Genomic DNA, 23,787 nt, shown 5'->3' with positions numbered 1-23,787 from the left:
TAAATCGATGATTTTAGTCGAAAACACTAAGTATATTGCAAGAATTTTGAGAATTGTTGGATATGGCGACCATTTAGAGCAGAGATCTATTCTCGAAGTACAAAGTAGATGGATCTCTGTGTGCAGCATTAAAATCACAACTAGCTCTTCTGGCTAGTGTCATGGGAAACATCTGTCTGCCATGGAAGCACTGAACTAGGCTTAAGTCCTATGATGAGGCTCATAACAGGCCTCAGACCACAATCTTAATCACTCCCATCCATATTCTAAATGAGATGATCCACCATTTTTGGGACGTAAGAATGATTCATGTACCTCCATCAGCGCTGGCTGGGCGTCCATTAGCAATCATAACAATCCCAAATTCTTTATTTAGTTTTGTTACTTTGACAACGAAATGATAACCTAGCTTAACAAAACAATAGTGCACCATTTCATAATGATCTAACGATCCCCCACCACCCTCTACCGGCATTTCTATTGAAGTATATTTATAACAATCCTTTATTTAGATTTGTTACTTAGACAACAAATCATATCCAAAGAACACTAAAAACCAAAGAACATTATTTTTTAACGATCGAGCAAGCTACCCGCACTTCAGTGGAAAACCAAAACTCACAACATTTATATTGACATATTTACAATAATACATGTATATTAATAGCACTTAATTATTGCTATGCATAGGGGAAAACTTAGCCATTAAGATCGTCCCTTCAACACAATATTACGGTATGCAAGGCGTATGCCTGTCTTCACTAGCTCGGATGCGGCAGAAAAGTAAGTCGTTAAATCCCATGTCATTTCTATTCAGACTTAACATACAAATGTGTGCAATGCTAGGGAGGATAATGATAATTTAGCCTAGGCAGCAGTTTGTCACATACTTGTCATTGAATTCCAATTGTGAATGTTTTTTTTTTTTTAACATTCAGACCGAAATGTTAAAACACTAAGGAATGTGATAAATGAAATGGGGTTTAAACCAGACTACTCAAAGGCTATAAGTAATTAGCATGCATATTTACAGCTTAACCAATTTAATTTCTAGTTCTTAGGTAAATAGCCTCTTAAGCCTTGGGTGTTTAAAATTACAAAATGCGTAACCCAGAACTTTCTGTTTTTTTAAATTAGATTTTTTCAAGAAGCAAAATTTTTCATAAGTGTTCCTGAAAAAACCCAAAATTTTAAATTGTGTTAGCCTAAAGCTTGGCAAGCAGACAATCTGTTTTGAGTTATGTCAGTTTCTTTTGCTATCCACTGCATACAGGGGTTCTACTAAGCTAAATTAAGGAGTCTCGAAATACCCTATATCCTAAGCGATGGTACCGTTAATAAAATGCTAATCATTATCATAGAAAATAAGCGAAAGTTGATAAAAATTAGAATATAATTAGGATAGGACATTATTATAACAGGACATGTACATCTTGATTCACCTCATCCCTTATTTCATATCTCAGCTCCTTATTTCATATCTCGGCTCCCTATTTCTCATTTCAGCGCCAACAGTCCCAGATTAGATGACGATAGGTCCTAGTCTATTCCACTATTGAGGCCCCTCCCAATCCCCCATCTTCACACGACTAAAGGAAGATGAAGGTGTGTTTTAAACACAATTGAGCAAAGCTGAGGAAGATGACTGGATGTTTAAGACTTTCAGTGTGTATAAGAAAGGCTTTGACAGTTTCAAAAATATAATTTAACAAAGCCGAGGATAATGAAAGATGTCTAAGACTACAGTGTGTATAAGAAAGGGTTATGACAGTGTCAAAAATATAATTAAACACCCACTAGATCTTGAGACCCTTGGCTTAAGCCTGCCATTATTTCACACTTTGTTCCTATTTCACATTTTAAATCCCCTTTTCACATAACTATTCATTTTATCCATACTCCTGTTAGAGTCTCACTATCACTTCAATCACATCTTTGTCCTTTTTTTCACATCCAGTTCCTTCACACAACTGTCTCTTATATCATTATCCAGTCCCTTCACACAATTGTGCCTTATTTCATGTATTGGTCCCTTATTTCACCTCTGAATCCCTTCGTTCACACCCCTGTCCCATACTTAGATTCATCTTCACTATCACCTTTCTTATTTGAAATAGATTTGATTGTTGATTTTATAGAATCTAAAATAGACATGACAGCTTTCTCATCTACTTTGCGCCCTTGTAACGAGGAGCGACTTCCTCGGGTAACAGGGAGAGGATGAGACAGTTTTTGTCCCAGTAATGGATCATCCTCTGCTCCAGCGAAATTAGCGGAAGAGCCATCATGGATGGAACGATTGAGAGATGATATAGAGGCAGCACGAAGAGCTTCCGCAGATGAATTAAGAAAATCCTCTTTGTCCTCAAATATTGGATCAAAGCGGATATATGTGGAAGATCGGTGTTCCTTATTCTTATTTTTATCTTTATCTGCTTTTGGCGATTTGGGTGATTTAGGTGATTTGGGTGATTTGGATGATTTGGATGATCGACTAGTTTCTGGTGATGGCGCTGTTGCTGGTCTCAATAACGATTCAATATCTGATTTAACATTCATTCTCTTTTTCGAGCTATTGATGGTCGCGAATAAATTACTGGCACTTTTTAAACCTACTTTACGCTGCGAACTTTCATTCGTAAACTCTTTCAACTGATCGATGTCCGTGATTCCGCGTCGTCGATTGTCCCGTTTGTCACTTGGATCTTGAGGCATGGGTAGAAGACTTCGGTTATCGGTCACGTCATCATTTTCTCGAACTGCCACTCGATATGAAGAATTACGAGCAGCCACATCAGCGGATGAAACAATGCCATTTGTCTGCCTCACTGCCATTCTGTAAGAATCTGCTCGGTTCACATTAATGTCCACTTCTGGTGTCCGTGGAGATGAATTCTTTGAGTCAACAGATCCAGCAGATCTTCTTCTGCTCTTCAAGTTTTCACTTTCTTTGTTGACAGCAAATCTGTAGGATGGGGCTCGAGCTGTTGATGGAGATGATTCTTGTGACCGTGGAGATGAACTCTTGGAGTCAGCAGACATTCGTCTGGATTTTGAATGTTCACTTTCTTTGTTGACAGCATATCTGTACGATGGAGCTCGGGCAGTTGATGGTGAGGAACTGTCGCTAGCATCGTTTCTCATCGCAACTCGATAAGAATCAGTCCGACTTGTATTCGGTGATGACCTTTCTTGACCTTGAGATCTTGACCTTGGCCTTTCTTCTATTGTTGAGACAGAATGTGTTTTGCTAGAGCTGTGACGACTTGGCCAGGTATCAGAATGAAGTGCTACTTCTGACCCTGTAGACTGGTTCATCACAACCACTGTTGGAGAATATGTTACGGGGACTGACATCTGATGGGTTAAACCTTGTTTATGTGATGATGTGTTTTGAACGGAAGAAGAGCGGCTGAACTTGTTTATGGGTCTGGTTGTCTTCAGGGTGTCGTCGTGAGCTGAATTCAAAATAATACTGTTACTATTGATATCTGTACCTTTAGCGGTTTTTCCAGCTGCCTCCAGGAGAGCAGACGAAACACGATACGTATCCATTTTTGGTGCATGTTGTTTTGATGCACTTTCACTAGATTTTGCATCTCTGCTCAGTGTCAGGGTGGAGTTATTAGGGGTTGAAAAGGGGCTGGACATACTCACGTATGTGATACTGTCATCGATGTCCGACAGATTTAAAGAGCTGCAACTGCTCAGATTATCCATGGATCTGTTTTTTAAGTTACTGCTCATATCCATGTATCCTCCCCTATCCATGGATAAAGAACTGGATGATATTTCTGATGGAGCAGTGATTCGTACGCCTTTAAGATTACCTACAGCGTAATGATTGGTCGGTGTTGATGTTGAACGAACATAGTTTTTAGAACTAACATCACAGATTGGAGACTTTGTTCCGTCCCCCGGACGACCTTTTGGAGTGACTGTTATGATTGGTTGATATTTTATAGGAATAGTTTCCTTGGATACATCTGCACTGTCATCAATGAATGGAATAGCCAATCGATAACTGGGATTTTTGCCATCTGCTGGGGAATTGACCTGACCCGACGACCAACTGTCTTCCGATGATCCTGATAAATCTGGAAGTGGATCGACCATGTTTACAACAGGGTCAAAGTTCAAAGTTTTAGATGGTTTTGATGCATCAACAGGAGACTTGTCTGTTTTTAGGATACCAGATTTCTGAGATCTGGGCCATGAATTGGGATAATCTGGGACCTCTTCTTCATCCCATTTTTTCTTACTGAGATATTTGCGTGTTCTGGGTAGTGTATTTCCTGAATGATTCTCCTTGGAATATTGTTGCGGTTCTTCTTTTTCTTTTAGTTCGTCATCCGCTGTTTTGGAAATGTTACCTGACGAATTTGGAGAGAGACGAATTTCCTCCCCACTGTCTGATGGAGAGACTGAACACCACGATGGATATGCTAATGACGTGGGAATACGAGTTTTTGATTTTAAGCGTGCGTAGATGGTTTCTTGATCCGATTCGGAAAATGATTTATCTGTTACATTTAAACTTGCACTACTTCCGTCGCTAACGCTTGGACTTGCTTCACCAATTTCAAACGTTGTATTGGATATGGGAACGCTAATACTCGTCATGGAACATGTTCTTTGTGGTGGAGGAGGTGCAAGCTTCACAGATACTCGTTTCAAAACAGTTCCTTTTCCTTTTCCAATTGTTGCTCCTGGACCAGACGTTGGTCGGAAGATAACGCTATCAATTGTGGTTGTACTACCCATACTGAATATTGTCGAATGTTCTTTGGTTGGCGAAAGTTCTCCGTCCTCCTCGGCTAAATTCGCGTTGCTACGTCTCAATCCACTGTCGTTATGAAACGACGTGTAAAACCCGTCCTGATCAACGGAAAATTCTGAGAACTCGTCTTCAAGTTTTGGTTGATTGTTCAGATCAGGAGACATGAGGTCGAGAGCGAGAATATTCTGACGGGTCAGTCGGGATAAAGAACTGAGAGTATCAGCACTACTGGATGATATTTCTTCACGACTTGCTGCTCTGATAGCCAGACTCTTCAACCATGCATCTGTGTCCATCTTAGTAAATTGGTCCCGACAATCACTATCAGTATCAGCTGTCACACTGGATTCCTTGTATGTTGTTGTGTCTGTTCCATGTCTGAAAAATACAATAAAAAAAGAAAATTGAGAGAGATAACAATTGGGATTTAAACATACATAATGAAAGAGCTAAATCTTGCAGGTCTTTCTAAACTATTAGTTGTATATTTATTAAACATACATTATTCAAGAGCTAAATCTGCCTATTGCAGGTCTTTCTTTAGGCCTCAAATGTTATAGACATGAATTAACTTATCCAAAACATAATCAACTCTCGATGGCATCGGATACTTGAGATTTTAACTACAGTGGACTCTGTCACATCCTATCTCTGATCACTCCGGATTGCTGTGACATCCGGTATGATTTTCATGTCCCGATTTATTTCCTTATTACTTCAGCCAAAAAATCACTGGTAAATCCGAATTCTGTATGTTCCAGATTCCGAAATCAATCAGCCGTCCCGTCACATAATTTCCATTGAATCGACACCGTATAATCCGTACTTCAAACGGTGGGTGTGCAGCATCCAATTATCGGTGAGATTAAAACTCGATGGGTGTGAAACCAGAAAAGATTAACAAGTAATCACCAATCAATTATCGGTGAGATTAAAACTGTGTTGATTACTTTGATCGGTAAAGCAGTGAACCCGAGTTGTTTTAAGGGATTTGACAAGATCTACCTGCCAGTCAATTGGTCGGCCAATCGCAAAGCTTGGATGACAGGTGCCGTTTACTTTGATTGGCTTGAAAAACTGGACATAGAACGACAGATTATAAATGACAATTTACTGAAGACGGGGACGATGAAGAATATACATTAACGACAGACTTGACCTATTCAAAATTCCTACGCATGCTCAACGACATTAAACACTTCGCACAGATTAAGGACGAAAAGATGATCGCAACAATTCATTTGTTAGAAGATGTTGCCCAGGACTCCGCCTTACGATATGCTTCCGGTAATCTTAACTAAGCAAACTACTTTAAACGATTACATGCATTGATATTTATAAATATATTGTACGCATGCATTAATATTACATGTAAACGATTTATGAATATATTGTACGCATGCATTGTTATTGTTAATTATTTAATATAATAAAATTTTGAAAGTACAGAAAAGTTTATCATTTATAAAGGGAATAGCATTCTGGTGATTCGAAGCTACAATATAAAAATTCTTCCGGTTTTCGAAGTTACAGTATTTCCGGTTTTGGAGAAAACTCGGTATTCCGAAACGCTGTGTGATCCGAATTATTGTAACAATCCCGCACGATGTCGGATGTGACAGAGTCCACTGTACATATAGATTACAACGGTTCGCCATTTAAAAATTTAACTTAAAAATGGGAAAGCGAGGCAAAGTCTCATGTTATTCCTTCCCTTGAGAACTTCTATGTACAACAATTTTGTGTCCATTTTCCCATTTTAAATTGACAAAAAGATAGATATCATTTACCGCATTATGGTAATTCCAATTAAGAGAGAACCTACCTGTCTTCACTGAGTGATGGAGAATCACGACCGGAATCTTTACCAAGTGAAATAGCTGAATATGATGATGGCATGCTGGATTTACCCGATTCCATAGACTGACGATTACTACAGCTACTAGCACTCCAATGACCTGAAAATATATCACGCATAAAATATAAACAATGTCCTTATCTACTTGATAAAAATCACATGCAAACAGAGAAAGAGAGAGAGAAAAATGTGGTTTAACATTCATTTCTGGACTAACATAAGGTTCAGTTTTATTTCAAAAATTCGCTTGCGTGTAGGGGACTTAAGCAGTTAGAGGAAACCTTCTCTCAGACTGTTTACAACTGTTATGTTTTTCTTTTTTTTTTAAAATAAAAGTACCAATACTTTTAATGTGTATGGTTTTAAAGTCTATATTTAACCTGTATCCTGCCATATTGGGACTCTATGGTCTTAAACTCTATATACATAACCTGTATCCTTCCATATTGGGACTCTACATGTATGGTCTTAAAACTCTATATTTAACCTGTATTCTGCCAATTTGGGAATTCTGCCATATTGGGACTCTACATTTAACCTGCATCCTGCTATGTTGGGGACTGTACGGTTTTAAACTCTATATTTAACCTGTATTCTGCCAATTTGGGGATTCTATGGTTTTAATAAAGCCTTTATTCAACCTGTATTCTGCCAATTTGGGAATTCTATAGTTCTAAAGCCTTTATTCAACCTGTATTCTGCCAATTTGGGAATTCTATGGTTTTAAAGTGTATATATAACCTGTATTCTGCCAATTTGGGGATTCTATAGTTTTAATAAAGCCTTTATTCAACCTGTATTCTGCCAATTTGGGAATTCTATGGTTTTAAAGTGTATATATAACCTGTATTCTTTCAATTTGGGGATTCAATGGTTTCAAACTATTAAATTAGCAACCTCAAAAGTTTTTCAAAGTTAAATAAAATAAATTTTTAAACAAACCTGATGATGATTGCCTTTCTTCTTTTGGTCTTCGCTTAGAAATTTCACGAAGTTTAACGGCTGTCGTCCAATCTTTGGGTAAACTTTCCCAGGGGAAATCGTATTTTTGGGCTTGTGCTTTTGGTAGGGTGTTACTCTCAAAATAATAATAAGAACCAGGTCCAACTGAACTTTCTGATCCACTAGCTCCACTCATAATTCCTGAAATAATAATTTAAACATTTAACATGTGAAATGCAGTCCTAGAAACAATGAATTTAGTTGTACAATGTCAATCTGTTTCACAGTGGTATTGCGAAGACTATAATAGCTCTGTAAAAGATGACTGCTTTATCATTTGACGGCTCCATTGTACATACCCATTTACACTAAATAGGAAATATTGTTTACCTACATATACTTGAAACACCTTTATTTATTTTTCTAATGCTTAAAAAAATTGTTCTAGAATTTAATTTGCAGCAGGAAAAACGTTAATATTTGGGTCTCATTAAGTTCCTATCAGTGACTGTAGCGGGCTAGCAAATATTCACTGCTGATCAGTATGGTACAATGTAATTGACAAATGAGAGAGAGAACATGGGGTTTAACATCCACTCGACACAAACTAGGTCATTTTGGGACTAATATATAGTTCAGTTTTATTTTATTAATTCGCTTGCGCGTATGGGTCTTTAGCAGTGGGAGGAAACCAGAGGACCTGTAGAAAACCCACAAAGTTGAACAGGCAGAGCTAATCCTTGTCACGGAAAACCAGAGAATAGAAACCAGGCCAGTTGACCATACTCGTCACATGCAAAAGGGGACTTGAAACCATACTACTTGAATCAATGACAGATCTTATGATCTAAAGTGCATGTGTTAGATCCTTCAGCCCCCCAATCCAATTCAGTAGGAAAGCCTCAGGAAAAAACAATCTATAGGCATCCCCAGATTTACAAACAATCACACAGCACACCACAAACATGTATTTACCTCTCCCTCGGGCAATTGCACTTAATAAATCTAAACAAATCTATTCATTTTTTTACTCAAATTCAAAGAGAGATTAATCTTTTTAGTTTTTGAAATTAGATTAATAAAAACTATTCTAGACATACCATCAGGCATACTGTTGGCATTGGGTATATGCATCGTACTCTTAGCTCGAGCTGGAGACGGTTCTGGTGCAGCATCAAAATCTAATGCATCCAGATCTAATGACTTCGGCCGTGATCGAGAAACACTGCTGGAAACATTTTGAACCATGGATTTGATCTTGTTTCCGATGATACTTGATCGTCTGGTAGCTCGTGAAAATCGACTGGATGCAATTGAGACGACACTCTGACTTAAATTTGTGCTACTTGCGTAGCTATGGCTGGTCGTGCTCATACGATGCTCAGTTGACAAACATCTCTGTCGTGATTTCACGCTTCGAGGTAATGAGCGAGTTCTTCTGCACGGAATAAACTTCATGTATCTTGGTTCTTTGGCTGCAATTTCATCCTCTATATATTCTTCGTATTTGGCGTCGATTTCATTAAAATACTGCGCCATTATCTCATCCTTCTTGGGATCATCCTCGGCATCGAGATCATCGAAGCTGTAGGAACGAGGCTGTATTCGTCCACCAATTCTTTTCTCTTTCTCAAAGACTTTGATCTCTTGCAGGATATTATCCGAAACCCCAGATACCGTTCGGCGCCGTTTGGATTTGCCAGAGGAATCTGACTTTAAAGACTCGCGGAAAGAACACATGCGGTTAAATGCAGACCCTGACGTATCTATGACAACGGTGCTTGGTTTTTTATTTGGAGTTAACTGCTCTTCTTCTGCTGTAGCATTTTCATCAATATGTAGATCATCCAGTGCCACAGTTTTTGGTCGTTCACGAAGTTTGAGTTTTTTGTAATCCTTTTTAAATGATAATACAGGCTGCATCTAAAAATAAAATGAACGTAAAAATCTTATTATAAACTAGGTGGGATTAGGTCACCTGTATAGCTGTACACCGGTACAGGTGTTTACAACAGTGGCAGGATCAGCATTCTCCAAGATTAGTGAAATACAGTGCCAACGATCTGGAGTATACATCATATACATGTACATTACATGTCCTGGCCAAAGAACACAAAACATGTTCATGGAAGTTCGGAAATGACATGCTTTGAATGAATAGTACATACAATCAATTTTTAATTTTTAAAGTCTGTATGATGGTTGGAGAGAGAGAGAGAGAAATGGGGTTTAACGTCCACTCAACACAAACTAGGTCATTTCGGGACTAACATATGGTTTAATTTTATTTCAATAATTCGCTTGCGCGTAGAGGTCTTTAGTAGTGGGAGGAAACCGGAGGACCCAGAGAAAACCCACGAGGTTGGACAGGCGACCCTACTCCTTGTCACGTGTATAATGGTTGGGGCAAGGGGGGGGGGGATGCATCACCACTGTCTCAAGTCCCCTTGTCAGTGGAGGGAGGCATTTGAATTGGACGAGCAAATCAAGGTACCATTGGGAGCATGTTAAAAATCCCCTGACAGTTGGACCTGTGTATATACCATCGGTGTACGTTAAAGATCCCCTGACAGTTGGAGAGAGAGAGAGAGAGAGAGAGAGAGAGAGAGAGAGAGAGAGAGAGAGAGATGGGGTTTAACGTCCACTCGACACAAACTAGGTCATTTTGGGACTAACATATGTTTTTTTTAAATTTTATTCCTATAATTCGCTTGCGCGTAGGGGTCTTTAGCAGTGGGAGGAAACCGGAGGACCCGGAGAAAACCCACGAGGTTGGACCTGACAGTTGGACCTGTATATACCATTGGTGTACGTTGAAGATCCCCTGACAGTTGGACCTGTATATACCATTGGTGTACGTTAAAGATCCCCTGACAGTTGGACCTGTATATACCATTGGGAGCACGTTAAAGATCCCCTGACAGTTGGTCCTGTATATACCATTGGGTGTACGTTAAAGATCCCCTGACAGTTGGACCTGTATATACCATTGGGTGTACGTTAAAGATCCCCTGACAGTTGGACCTGTATATACCATTGGGTGTACGTTAAAGATCCCCTGACAGTTGGACCTGTATATACCATTGGGTGTACGTTAAAGATCCCCTGACAGTTGGTCCTGTGTATACCACTGGGTGCACGTTAAAGATCCCCTGACAGTTGGACCTGTATATACCATTGGGTGTACGTTAAAGATCCCCTGACAGTTAGACCTGTGTATACCATTGGGTGCATGTTAAAGATCCTCTGACAGTTGGAAATCGAAATAAGAGTAGGATGTAGTGCCGCTGTCAGGGCAAAATTTCCTTGTTAGCTCAATGCCTGGAGTATGCCCGTCTGCTTGACTTTGGTTGGTGCAGAAAGGTAAACTGTTAAACCCTGGTTCATTTCATTTTATTCCCATGTCGTCATCGTGTTGTTTATCAAGGAAAAGCACCATGAACATCATCAAGACCTTCATATTCCCATCTTCATTACCCCGGATGGGGCAGAGAAGTAGGACATTAAACCAATATAGTGGACTAGATCTTATAACTGACCTGGGTATCCATCCTTCGACTACTAGGTCAGTCTATTATTCATTTGTTTTTTTCGGCAGTATTTATATCCAATCTAGTGGCCCAGCCGACCAAGGAGAGAGAGAGAGAAATGGGGTTTAACGTCCACTCGACACAAACTACGTGTAGGTCATTTCAGGACTAACATATGTATTTTAATTTTATTTCAATAATTCGCTTGCGCGTAGGGGTCTTTAGCGGTAGGAGGAAACCGGAGGACCTGGAGAAAACCCACGAGGTTGGGCAGACGACAGCCCACCTGTGTATAAACATATTCAAAATCAAAGTCAACTCACTGTCTTTGGCAGATTAAGATCTTGGGTTTTGAGTTTAGGTTCGTTGTGGAACACCGGCCATAGTTTAAACAATAGAGAACTGTAGAGGCCATCTTTACGATATGCGTCTGCCTCACGTAAAATCTTGGCTGGTGTGACGTCAGAGAGGATGTACTGATCCTTGACACACTGTGGTCGTGATTCCGCTGTGAACATGTGACAGTCGAAGCCATGATATGCAGTATGATGATCACCAACGGTGGAAAACTTCTTTAAATCTCCAACAGCTGAAAAACACAAACAAATAAAATTAACTAAAAATGTTGCAATCAAATGTATTTCTATTTTTGTAACCTAAAAAAAAAAACATCTGCAAATAGTATCGCTTATAAAACAATTATGTGGGCTCAGAATCAAAGTGGATATCTCCAACTTTGATTAAAGCTCACCATCTGGCACATACATGTAGTCACTTCTAGCACTGAAATACTGATGCCAGAACTGGTATGTGACACATATTCACTTTCTGGCAGGACAGTTTTGCACTATTAGGAGTGACACTTCTAGTTCTGAGTCCTCGATTAATTAGAACATTCTAGAGTTGACTTATGGCAATGAAGATCAGAATCTGCCAATAGCGTTGAAAATGCATTGGTTATACATGATTTTTTCTATTGGAAAGGAGTGGCAAATAGTCCTAGGGGCGCATAACTCTGAATCCAAAGCATGCCATTGTATCCCCTTCACATTAGTACTGACATTTGGGGGTCAAAGTTTTTGTAAGACGAACAATAAAAGTTACTTATTTTGTAATTCAAAATAAATTTAGCAGTTTCCCGTTTTGTGTTTTTCGGTTTTTTCTACAACTGTTATTTGAAAATAAAAGTTTTTAATGTTTTTTTGAGGAGGGGTGGAAGTAGTAGAATTGCCTATGATGCAAAAAAGTCAGACACTAGCTCGACTGTTGTTATCCACTATTTTATTGTAGAAAATTCAAACAGAACTAAAACATTGTGTTTAAGATGGATTTGTCTCCCTTTTATAAAACTAACACAAATATAAGCAACATACATATATGTCTAACAAACCAAAGGAATTATATGTTAAAATGAAATGGGGTTAAACGTCCTACTGTTCTGCTTCAACTCGACTAATGAAGACAGGCATTCGCCATACAGTGTGTTATGAGGGAAATTTTGCACAGGCAGCGGCACTATGGCCTACTCTTATATTAAATTTCAACTGGCAAAGTATACATGGGTCCTCAGTTTTTTGTCCCATCCGAACGACTAGACAGCTGTCCATGTCAGGCCCTCCGTCCTGCACCACTGACAAGGGGAAATCCCACAGGAAAATCCCGATGAACTTTCTCGGTCAATGTAGGGATCAAACACGCGACCTCCAGACTAGCGAACCAGCATCTTACCCACTTAGCCACCATGGCTCCCATTATATGTAAAGCGTCTAGTCATGGTGGTTGGTATACAAAGTATGAGTAGGTTGTAGGACTGCTGCTGGGGCAAAATTTCCCTCATAGCGTACAGCATGGCTTTCACTGATCTTCATTAGACTGGTTGGTGTAGAAAAGTATCACTGTAACCCAGGTCTCATTTAATTTTGTGTATCTAGCACTAATTTCTTTCACCTTCATTCAATATCAAATCTTTGTTTCAAAATTCGTAAAAATCGTTTAAAATCACTCAAATTCATCTAATTTGTATTTGTGTCCACTTTAAAGCCGACTGATTAATTTTGATAATGAGTGTCCAATTTACAAGTATTTAATTTTAAAACAAAGATTTCATATCAAACGAATGTGAAAGAAATTAGTGCTAAATACACAAGATTAAATGATACCAGGGTTACAGTGTATGACGTCAAACCTTATTTCATTATTTAATTATTACATCCCTCCTACATTCACTTTAAATTTGATTATGAAAGTCTTCAACCAAAGACATATGTACTTAAAACCCTAACAACTTTAATATTAATTCATTTCATTTATCTAGAAATCTTATAATTCAATAAAAATAAAAATGGGAGTGTTAGTAAAAATCGAAAATAAAAAAAATTCCATTCATATTTGTTAAGTGATGCGTGATCTGATTCAAACGATTTAAATATCTGTGTGTGGTGGAAAAAACTGGTATAAAATATTTTCAACACTTGAATAAGTTTCATTAAAATACTTATAACATGTTCAGTAAGTTTTACTAATGTATATTTTATGTGGTAGACATCATGGGGTCTTTCTTACTGATAAACTTAAAGAGAGCAACTCTGTAAATATCTCTTTTACCAATTATTATAATGTTTTATATTTTACCTGTAGACTGCTATATATTTGTTTTACCACATAGTTTAATTTTAATTTGTTATGATTTTCTATCTATATTTTATCTGGGGGGTATGTAAATCCTATTATATTGTTTTACCAAATAGTTTATTTTTAATTTGTTATGATTTTCTATCTCTATTTTATCTGGGGGGTATGTAAATCATATTATATTGTTTTACCAAATAGTTTATTTTTAATTTGTTATGATTTTCTATCTATATTTTATCTGGGGGGTATGTAAATCATATTATATTGTTTTACCAAATAGTTTATTTTTAATTTGTTATGATTTTCTTTCTATATTTTATCTGGGGGGTATGTAAATCATATTATATTGTTTTACCAAATAGTTTATTTTTAATTTGTTATGATTTTCTATCTATATTTTATCTGGGGGGTATGTAAATCATATTATATTGTTTTACCAAATAGTTTATTTTTAATTTGTTATGATTTTCTATCTATATTTTATCTGTTTATTTTTAAATCCTATTATATTGTTTTACCAAATAGTTTATTTTTATTCTTTTATGATTTTATATCTTATTCTATTACATTGTGTACTCGTAATCATATATATATTTTTGTACATGTGCCACAGAGCAGCTTTACAAGCTGGATTTTTTCGCTATACAAGTTCAAATTATTATTATTATTATATAGTAATGTGGCTAGAGGGTTAGATCTATTTGATAAGGCCAACTGTAAGTTTGGTCAAAGGTCACGAGATGTAAACAGCGCTAACCCTAACCCTGGACCTAGCCCTAATGCTTACCTTAACCCGTGCTTTCTGTGGGGGGATCTGTAAAGAACCCTCACCTCCCAATAACCCTAACCTACAATCTCACAAACAATCACGAGCCCTAACCTTATTTACATCTCAGCAACCTTGACGACAATTGAGCTGGCCTTAACAAATAGATTTAGTGTTGAGTCACACAGTGGAAGGATATTGATGTGTATTAGGGGGAGTGGGATTCCACGGCAACCTTGGGGGAGGCACAGTGGCTCAGTGGGTGAGGTGGCACAGCTGCTAGCTAAGAAAGTCCTCTTGTGTTTATGCAGGGTGGTTTCCATTTGTCAGTGGTGCAGGATGGAGGCCCTGACAAGGACAGGGTCTAGTCATTCAGATGGGACAATAAACCGAGCCTCTGTCTACATGTATGTGTTGACCGACATTTAAATGAACCGTTGACAATTGGATTTTGAAATAAAAGTAAGTTGTAGTACTATTATCCAGACAAAATTTCCCTCATAGCACCATGTACATACGCTCGTCTTCATTAGCCCAATCATTTCATTTCATTATTAATAGAGTCTGTTACAGCCCCTGGATAACTTTACAGATTCATATAGCTAATTATCCAGACCTAAATGATTGATTACTTTATATTTTATAAATAGGAAATACTGGACTGGATGTCGTGACCTAATCCAGATTAATGGATAGATAACTCTATTATTATCTCGTCAACAGGTGCCATGTGACAATAAATCAATGTTACCATCCGTCTATAAATGATATTTTGTTTATCGAATAACATTTAATTATCTGTGCATTGTCCTGCGACTGATTTCGATCATGTTCAAAACAAATTATTTTTAGATTCAATTGGCGATTAAAAACAAGATGGTCGTTTAAAGCATATTATGTTACTAATAGGATATGTCAAATTAATTTAAGTAATAAATGACAGTGGTGGATCCCGAGGTAGGATGCAGAGGTGTAGAAACTCCTCCATAGTCCATGAATAATGACAGTGGTGGATCCCATGGTAGGATGCAGAGGTGGAGAAACCTCTCCATGGTCCATGAATAGTGAATAGAACGTTTAATAGTGACATGCAGCCGAGGTGGCTCAGTGATTAAGGTTCTTGCTCACTAACCAGGAGGTACTTGGTTCAATCCTGTATTGACCAAGACAATTCTAGCAAGCAATATCCGTAGCACTGCTATTAAGGCAATTTTTACCCTTTACAAGCCTGACTGGTGCAGAAAAGAAGAATTTTAAACCCCATTTCCTTTCAATAGTGACACTTTTTATTTCAAGGCACCCCGAAAATTGTAATTTTATTTTGTTAGACAGTAGTGTAACAGAAATACAAAATAATTAATAAAAGCTTTAGAAAGAGAAAGAAAGTATGGATTGCAGTAATTGATTCCAGTCTACAAGAAGAGAATATGATTTTAATTTAATTTAAACATATTTTATTGTTCAATAAACAACTGGATAAGACACAAGTTTTACAACTTGTAAAAGTCTTCTCCAATACATATATACATATTACATAAATGAATACGTGTAGTGATTAAACCCTGTATGGTGCTTGCAACATAGGGTAAAAATTGGATGTGGTGAAACTCTATATCTATTTTCAATTTCTTGGGGATCATGTAATACGTGTAAATATCTTTTTATGCAGGCAGAGATAGGGGTTATAAATATAACGAATGAAAAGGGGTTTAATGGTCTACTAGACTAACGACGACAGGCATACACCATACTGTGTGCTATGGGGGAAGTTATGCCTCAACAGCAATTGGGATTCCAACTGTCAAAGGTTGTTTTACAAGCATGACAACTTAACCATACATTATGCAAGAGCTAAATCTGCCTATTTCAGGTCTTTCTTTAGGCCTGAGATGTTATCTAAATTATTAATTATACATTAAGTAACCTATCCAGGCCATAATCAACTCTAGATGGCAGCGCTAGCCTGCGATCTTTAGTGGATTGTAAGCCGATTTACTGCATAACTCTCCTTCTCGATTAAACGATTAAATGGATAATCGAGACTATGTTGTTTATCGGTACTGATGACCGAGGCTTATGGGAATTTCAGTCGCTTAGTTCTCGGTTCATAGTGGATCAATTTGAATGAAATTTTCACCAAATTGCCTTTACATTATCTAGTTTTTAACTATTATAGTGAGAACTGCCAACTCGTTACCGAATCTCCCATAATATATCTTTAACACAGGACTTGTTTTTTGTCCCATCTAAATGACTAAGCCTTCCATCCTGCAATTTCCGTCTTCATTAGCCCAGTTGGAGCATAACAGTAGGACGTTAAATTCCATTTCATTTCCTTCCTGCAACATTGACAAGGGGAACCACGCTGGAAAATCCTGGAGAACATTTTAGGATAAATATGGGATCGAGCCCTATAAATATAGCACTCAGTTATTATTTATTACCCCGAGATCTGAACATTACAACCAAACTCAACGATTAATACCAGTAGGTTTACTCTCTGTCTCAACACTACTAGGTATAGGGGACCAATCTCAGTTGGTGGGGCTGACGATATTTGACCGAAAATTTTCTTTGTCACACAAATTTTCAGAATGAATGAATCATTAACTAAAACGAGTTTTCCACAAATGTTACTACACAAGGTCTTAAAGTATTAAAGTATTCAAAACATAAACCGTGTGTGATTTCATTTTACAATTATACCATTATAGTATTATAGTAATCAAAATATAAAGTGTGAACAATTTCATTTTACAATTATATTTCTATGATATATGGTCACATTCTCTGATGTTTATGCAAAAAAAATGGAAATACATTGCCCGAAAAATGGACGTTTCACTGAATCTGGTTCCTATGACTACCAAATCTTACATGAATTAAGAGAGGTGTATATTGGTGAATCAAGTGTAAAGTATTCTATTATCTACTGTACGTGAATCTTTATACAATAAACCTGTCAATAATAAACACTTCAGGTACATAAATCTTCATTTCAGTGAGTAATTTAGGTCACATTCATATCAAATATACCTGACATTTGTATTACATAAAGGGTCTATAGAAAGCCTACGCAATATACCCACGCTTTATATCTAGACAAGCTACAAATATAGCCTGACCCAAAACAAAGCAGAACACATAAAATCTTTATTAAATCCTCCAAACGTCCATCAAATTTCATCTGTCTGTGTATGATCATTCCCCTATAGCCTGACCCAAAACAAAGCAGAAGACATAAAATTTTTATTAAATCCTCCAAACGTCCAGCAAATTTCATCTGTCTGTGTATGATCATTCCCCTAAGTTTCAGTTATCTTGGTGTCTTTACATAAATGTCATATTCTTTCCAAAATATACTCCAAGTGGCCTTTTATGCAAAGCCACCAAGATAACTGAAACTTTGGTGAATGATCGCACAGACTGAAGTTGAAGGCTGGACCTTTGTAGAATTTAATAAAAATTTTATGGGTTCTGGTTTTTTTTTATGGTCACCCTGCACCATACTATATAAAGGACCGATAGAAAGGCTATACAATATATAGGCCTACACCTACAAATACAAACTTATATATCAATACAAATCTAAAACAAAAGTTTTTGTGAACTCTTCTGAGAGGTGGTAAAAGGTTCTATAGAAAAAGTAAGCATACACCACTGTTCCATGCACAGCCTCTGTAACTACATGTATTTTACATGAACTAAGAGCAGTTAAACAAGTTTTCTGTTCTGACTATATTCAAACTATATATCTACACATACGGGTATGGGACAATTGTCCCCGGACAACAAGTTCCCTGACAACTCGTTCCCGGACAATTCGTCCCCTAGGACTATTCATCCCCGAATAATTCGTCCACAGACAATTCGACCCCAGATAATTAGTCCCCTAGGACTATTCGGTCCTAGGACTATTCGTCCCCAGATAATTCATCCCTGAGGACAATTCGTCCCCTAGGACAATTTGTCCCTTAGATCTATTCGTCCCCTAATTATGATCAACAGCTAATTCTTAAGAAATTGAAGAAATTGAAACTAACTGATGTCTGGTCTACATTGTTTTATAATACATAATAATGCATATTGATTATAAGTCAAGTGCAGTATTGACAATGGACAATACCCATACATGTACATGTACTTCCATTTATTTAAATTTAAGTTTTTATTGTAAAATGTACATAACAGTTGACCTATATGTCATGAATGTAGGCCAGGAATTTAAATGAAAAATATCGCCCAAGGTACTAATTTATCAGATAAAATTTTTTCATTGTGAAATTGGCACACAAGATGCTATTATATCAGATAAATATATTCATTGTAAAATCGGCACACCAAGGTGCTATTTTATCAGATAAAATGTATGCACTATTTACATTTACATTACATATTTAAACTTTCTCCTGGTGGTCATGAATAATTCATCGTCATTTGATCCGAGTGTTTGATTTCAGATTTGAACAATTCACACATTATATACGTTCGTTCGTACATGCGTAGGATATAATAGGTTATGTCATCATAGACTTTAACTCTATTATTTATTCAACGCGTACCTTGAAATTTATTACCTTTGAATTCCTCTTACGGGAATTATTCTATTAGAAACATGATGAATTTTTAAATAAAGCTTAATAATTTATTCAACACCGTACCTCGAACCATAATTCCTTTAAATTCCTCTAACTACTATTTAGAATCACAAATTTAAAATTTTGTCATTTTCTGTAAACGATATAAACACCTGTCTAATGTCAGGTAAGCCATTTAATGGGCCTCTTTTTAATCCAATTAAATTAATCAAATATATTTTAGTCTGGATTATGACATGAAAAATTAGATATTGACCCAAAAATGTAAAGGAAAGTAAACACTTTTGAACGTCAGTTCAACTTAGTGAGAGAGAGAGTGAAATGGGGTTTAACAATCACTCGATACAAACCAGTTCATTTCGGGACTAACATGGTTCAATTTTATTTCAATAATTCGCTTGTGTGTAGAGGTCTTTGGCAGTGGGAGGAAATTGGAGGAACGGAGAAAACCCACGAGGTAGGAAAGTTGAATCAATGACAGACCTTATGATACAACGTGCTAACCATTCGGCCATCCATCCCACCAACCCTCTTAGCAGTCTGTTTCACAGAAGTATTACAAAAGCCTTTTTATACCTCTGTATAACATGACCGACGTTCATAAGTTCAAGTATTCCTTCTACATGTGACGTCACATCATACGGTGTTGATAATTGCCTCGAAAGTGCATGTACTGTTTACATAAGACGTAGCGTAAATTGGTTCCTTTTACTCATTTCATATACCCATTTACACTAAATAGGAAATATGTTTTTATCCAGATATACTTCAAACATATTTTTTTCATTTTTCTAATACTTCAAAAGAATGTTCTAGAAATTAATTTGCAGGAGGAATTAACCCCCACCAATGTCATGCCTCTCAGTGATTGCAGAAGCCTAGCGAATATTCACTGCTGATAAGAGTGCCCTCTAACAATCATCATCAACAGGTAACTGCCATGCATTCCAATCAGGCATCAGACCATTCATGTTTTTTCCTAGTAACTTTATACATATTCTGACTTTGCTTGCGATTGCTTCAGAGCTCGAAGTGGGGAATTGCAATTGCTTCAGAGCTTGAAGTACATGTAGGGGATTTGCGAACACCAGAACCAATGAACAATTATTATTGAAGGTTGTTAATATAGTACACCAAACTCAATCAATTCTTAGCAAAAAGTCTGACAATGGAATTCTGCACAAAATACAGGTACATGTACATGTATTCAACATGAGTTGACAAAAAATGACTAAAAATTCAAGTAACAGTGACAGTAATGTCAAACAAAATCAATGAAAAGACATACAAGAGTTTTTTTTTTGAACAAGTGAAAGACAATGGCTAATATTGTAGCCACTAGCTCAGACAGATCATATTGAAGGCAGTGAAGAGCCTTAACAATCAAATTCTTGCACACAGGGTACAATTTTATGGATACACAATTACTGAGTTTAATACTAAGCGACGTTTCGACGACGATACTCTCGTCTTATCAAGCAAATGATACTGGTATGTGAATAGTAGGCAAATATATATACAGAATATGCAACAAAAATAACAATCAAGTACCTCGTCGAAACGTCACTTAGTATTAAACTCAGTAATTGTGTATCCATAAAATAGTACCTAAGTGTGTTAATATGTTCAATTACTAAATGCCAATCAAAAAAGAAATTCTGGCACAATCCAAGACAAAGTCTAAACATGTACATACATGTACATTCTTCCGCATGTACATATAAATGAGTCAACTGGCGTGGTTTTGAATCTCCGGTTGTACGTGACATGGAGTAGGGTCGCCTGTCCAACCTCATGGGTTTTCTCCGGGTCATCCGGTTTACTCCCACTGCTAAAGACCCCAACACGCAAGTGAATTATTGAAATAAAAATTAAACCATATGTTAGTCCCGAAATGACCTAGTTTGTGTCGAGTGGATGTTAAACCCCATTTCTCTCTCTCTGTATATAAATGTAAACATTTAACAACATGAAATTACATGGCTGACGTGCACAATTGTCTAAAAATTCAAATATTTACAGTAACGTCACTCAAGGCTTTAATTTTGACAACTTCGTACAAGACACTAAACATCACACCCAGACAAAACAATATGCATATAATATCCATATTTTACCTTTTTTATGCTTTTTCAGCATTTTAAAGAATCCAAGAATTAACAACAAACAGACAATAAAACTCCATTCATGACGATGTAACGTTGATAAGTGGCAGAAAATTATGTTAAAATGAAGAAAGTTTTGTGATATGTGAGAGACAGGTTGTCGTAAAGTTTGATGTGCCGGAGGCCGTACGTACGATGTATATATTGTAATAAAACATATCTCTTGCTTGTTTAACAACTTACTAACTGACAGTTTTCACTGAATAAAACAAAAAACACACAAAAACGCTTTCTCACGAACTGTAACGGTTTTAGACTTATGTATAAATAATGTATGAGTTATTGATTGAGTGGTTGAGTAGTGCACTTTAGACAGTATGGTCTGTCAATGTGTCAAATGGTGTGGTTTCGATCTCATGCTTGTACGTGACAGGTAGGGTCACCTGCTTTACATGTACCTTGTGGGTTTTCTCTCGGTCCTCCGGTTTCCTCTCAGATGGGGTTTAACATCCACTCGACCCAAACTAGGTCATTTCGGGACTAACATAAGGTTTAATTTCATTTCAATAATTCGCTTGCACGTAGGGGTCTTTATAGCAGTGGGAGGAAACCGGAGGACCCCATGAGGTTGGACAGGCAACCCTACTCCTTGTCACGTACAACCAGGGATTCGAAACCACGCCAGTTGACTCAATGACAGGCCGTATGATACAGCGTGCACGTGCTAACCATTCGGCCATCCAACCCCCCTATTTTCTTAATAAATAACGACGGAAATCCAAGCAAATTAAGTTTAGTACTTGTATCCAGGTTTGAAAGCTTTATGCACTTACATGTAAGCAGCCCCACTAGAAGGTTGAAATGGGGAATAGAGACCTTAAAACATAAACAGTTACTGTTGTAGATATAACTTTGAGATGTATAATTATTACAATGTATATATAATGAGAGAGAGAGAAATGGGGTTTAATGTCCACTCGACACAAATTAGGTCATTTCGAGACTTAACATATGGTTCAATTTTAAATCGCTTGCGCATAGGGCTCTTTAGCAGTGGGAGGAAACCGGAGTACCCGGAGAAAACCCACAAGGTTGGACAGGCAACCCTACTCCTTGTCACGTACAACCGGGGAATCGAAACCACACCAGCTGACTCAATGACAGACTTTATGATACAGCAAGCATGTGCCAACCATTCAGCCATCCACCCCCCCCCCCCCCTGCTACACGTATATATAATGAATAGAGATGTTAAAACAACAATACTTACTATGGGAGATATAACTTTGAGATATGCAATTATTATATATAATATGGTAAGTTAAAGAGAGGTGAATACAGCCATATTGTCTATTTATTATAATATCTTTGTTATCTGTCAATCAGACGATAAATCATACGTTTTATTACTTGTTTACCTATTGATAGTACCAGTATAGAGGTTGGCCGAATGGTTTACCTATTGATAGTACCAGTATAGAGGGTGGTCGAATGGTTTACCTATTGACAGTACTAGTATAGGAGGCGGCTGAATGGTTTACCTATTGATAGTACCAGTATAGGACAGGAGGGTGGCCAAATGGTTTACCTATTGATAGTACCAGTATAGGGGTTGGCCGAATGGTTTACCTATTGATAGTAGGCTACCAGTACTATAGGGGGGGGGGGTATCACGTGGCTAAGTGGGTAAGACGCTGGCTCGCTAGCCTGGAGGTCGGGTGTTCGATCCCTGCATTGGCCGAGAAAGTTCATCCAGATTTTCCGGTGTGGTTCTCCCTTGTCAGTGATGCAGGATGGACGGAGGGCCTTACAAGGAAAGCTGTCTAGTCATTCGGATGGGACAAAAAACCTAGATCCCGTGTACATATTGGCGTGCACGTAAAAGATCCCTTGGCAGTAGGCCGTAACTCTGGCAAAATTTCCCTAAAAGCACACTGTATGGCATATGCCCGTCTCCATTAACCCAGTTTAGGAGCAGAACAGTAGGACGTTAAACCCCATTTCATTTCATTTCATTTAGTACTATAGGGGTTGGCCATGTTAGTCCCAAAATGACCTAGTTTGTGGAGAGTGGCCTTTAAACCCACTTCTCTCTCTCTATTACTGTATAGAAATTAGGCAACCACCTCTCTTTTCAATATTGACCAACGCCAACCTACTATGACCTTGATATGTAATTAAGGGAGTGATATAAACCCTGACACGGACTGTCTAAGTGACGTCTATAGTCTATAAATCAGAAACTAGAGATTTAAACAAATTAAAGCTACACCTATCTGATATCATTATATTACTACCAGTAGGTCTCTTGCTCTTACCCGAACAATAGACTCAGATTAACCAAATTATACCTTAACATAGAACATTTAGGTTTAACTCATCCCTCTAAAGTTTAACCTAACCCACTGACATATTTAATAGGTACAAGACAAGATGTGCTAACGCTTTGTGGAAAGATCCTAAACACAATATTATATGTTTCCCACAGATTTCCCAACCAAACTATAGGTGTAGGTTTTATATGAACAATAGACTCGGATTAACAAAATTATATGTTAACTTAGTACATTTAGGTTC

The 23,787-nt window shown here is 37.4% G+C and overlaps 1 protein-coding gene across 1 annotated transcript in view; it reads right to left on the bottom strand.

Moving 5' to 3' along the window:
* Positions 1–662: 662 nt before the first annotated feature.
* Positions 663–23,787, bottom strand: part of LOC126809877 (dentin sialophosphoprotein) — a 57,561-nt gene continuing 34,436 nt past the window's right edge. The window contains exons 2-6 of the mRNA XM_050534718.1: positions 11,434–11,699; positions 8,681–9,503; positions 7,581–7,781; positions 6,606–6,738; positions 663–5,158 (exon numbers count right to left, since the gene is read on the bottom strand). Of these exons, the coding sequence (XP_050390675.1) occupies positions 2,059–5,158; positions 6,606–6,738; positions 7,581–7,781; positions 8,681–9,503; positions 11,434–11,699 (4,523 nt within the window). The 3' untranslated portion in view covers positions 663–2,058. The remainder of the gene's footprint in view (positions 5,159–6,605; positions 6,739–7,580; positions 7,782–8,680; positions 9,504–11,433; positions 11,700–23,787) is intronic.

Source organism: Patella vulgata, chromosome 2, assembly GCF_932274485.2.
Source record: "Patella vulgata chromosome 2, xgPatVulg1.2, whole genome shotgun sequence".
NCBI lineage: Eukaryota > Metazoa > Mollusca > Gastropoda > Patellidae > Patella > Patella vulgata.
The sequence above is the reverse complement of the archived record's forward strand: the minus strand, read 5'-3'. Positions and strand labels throughout refer to the sequence as shown.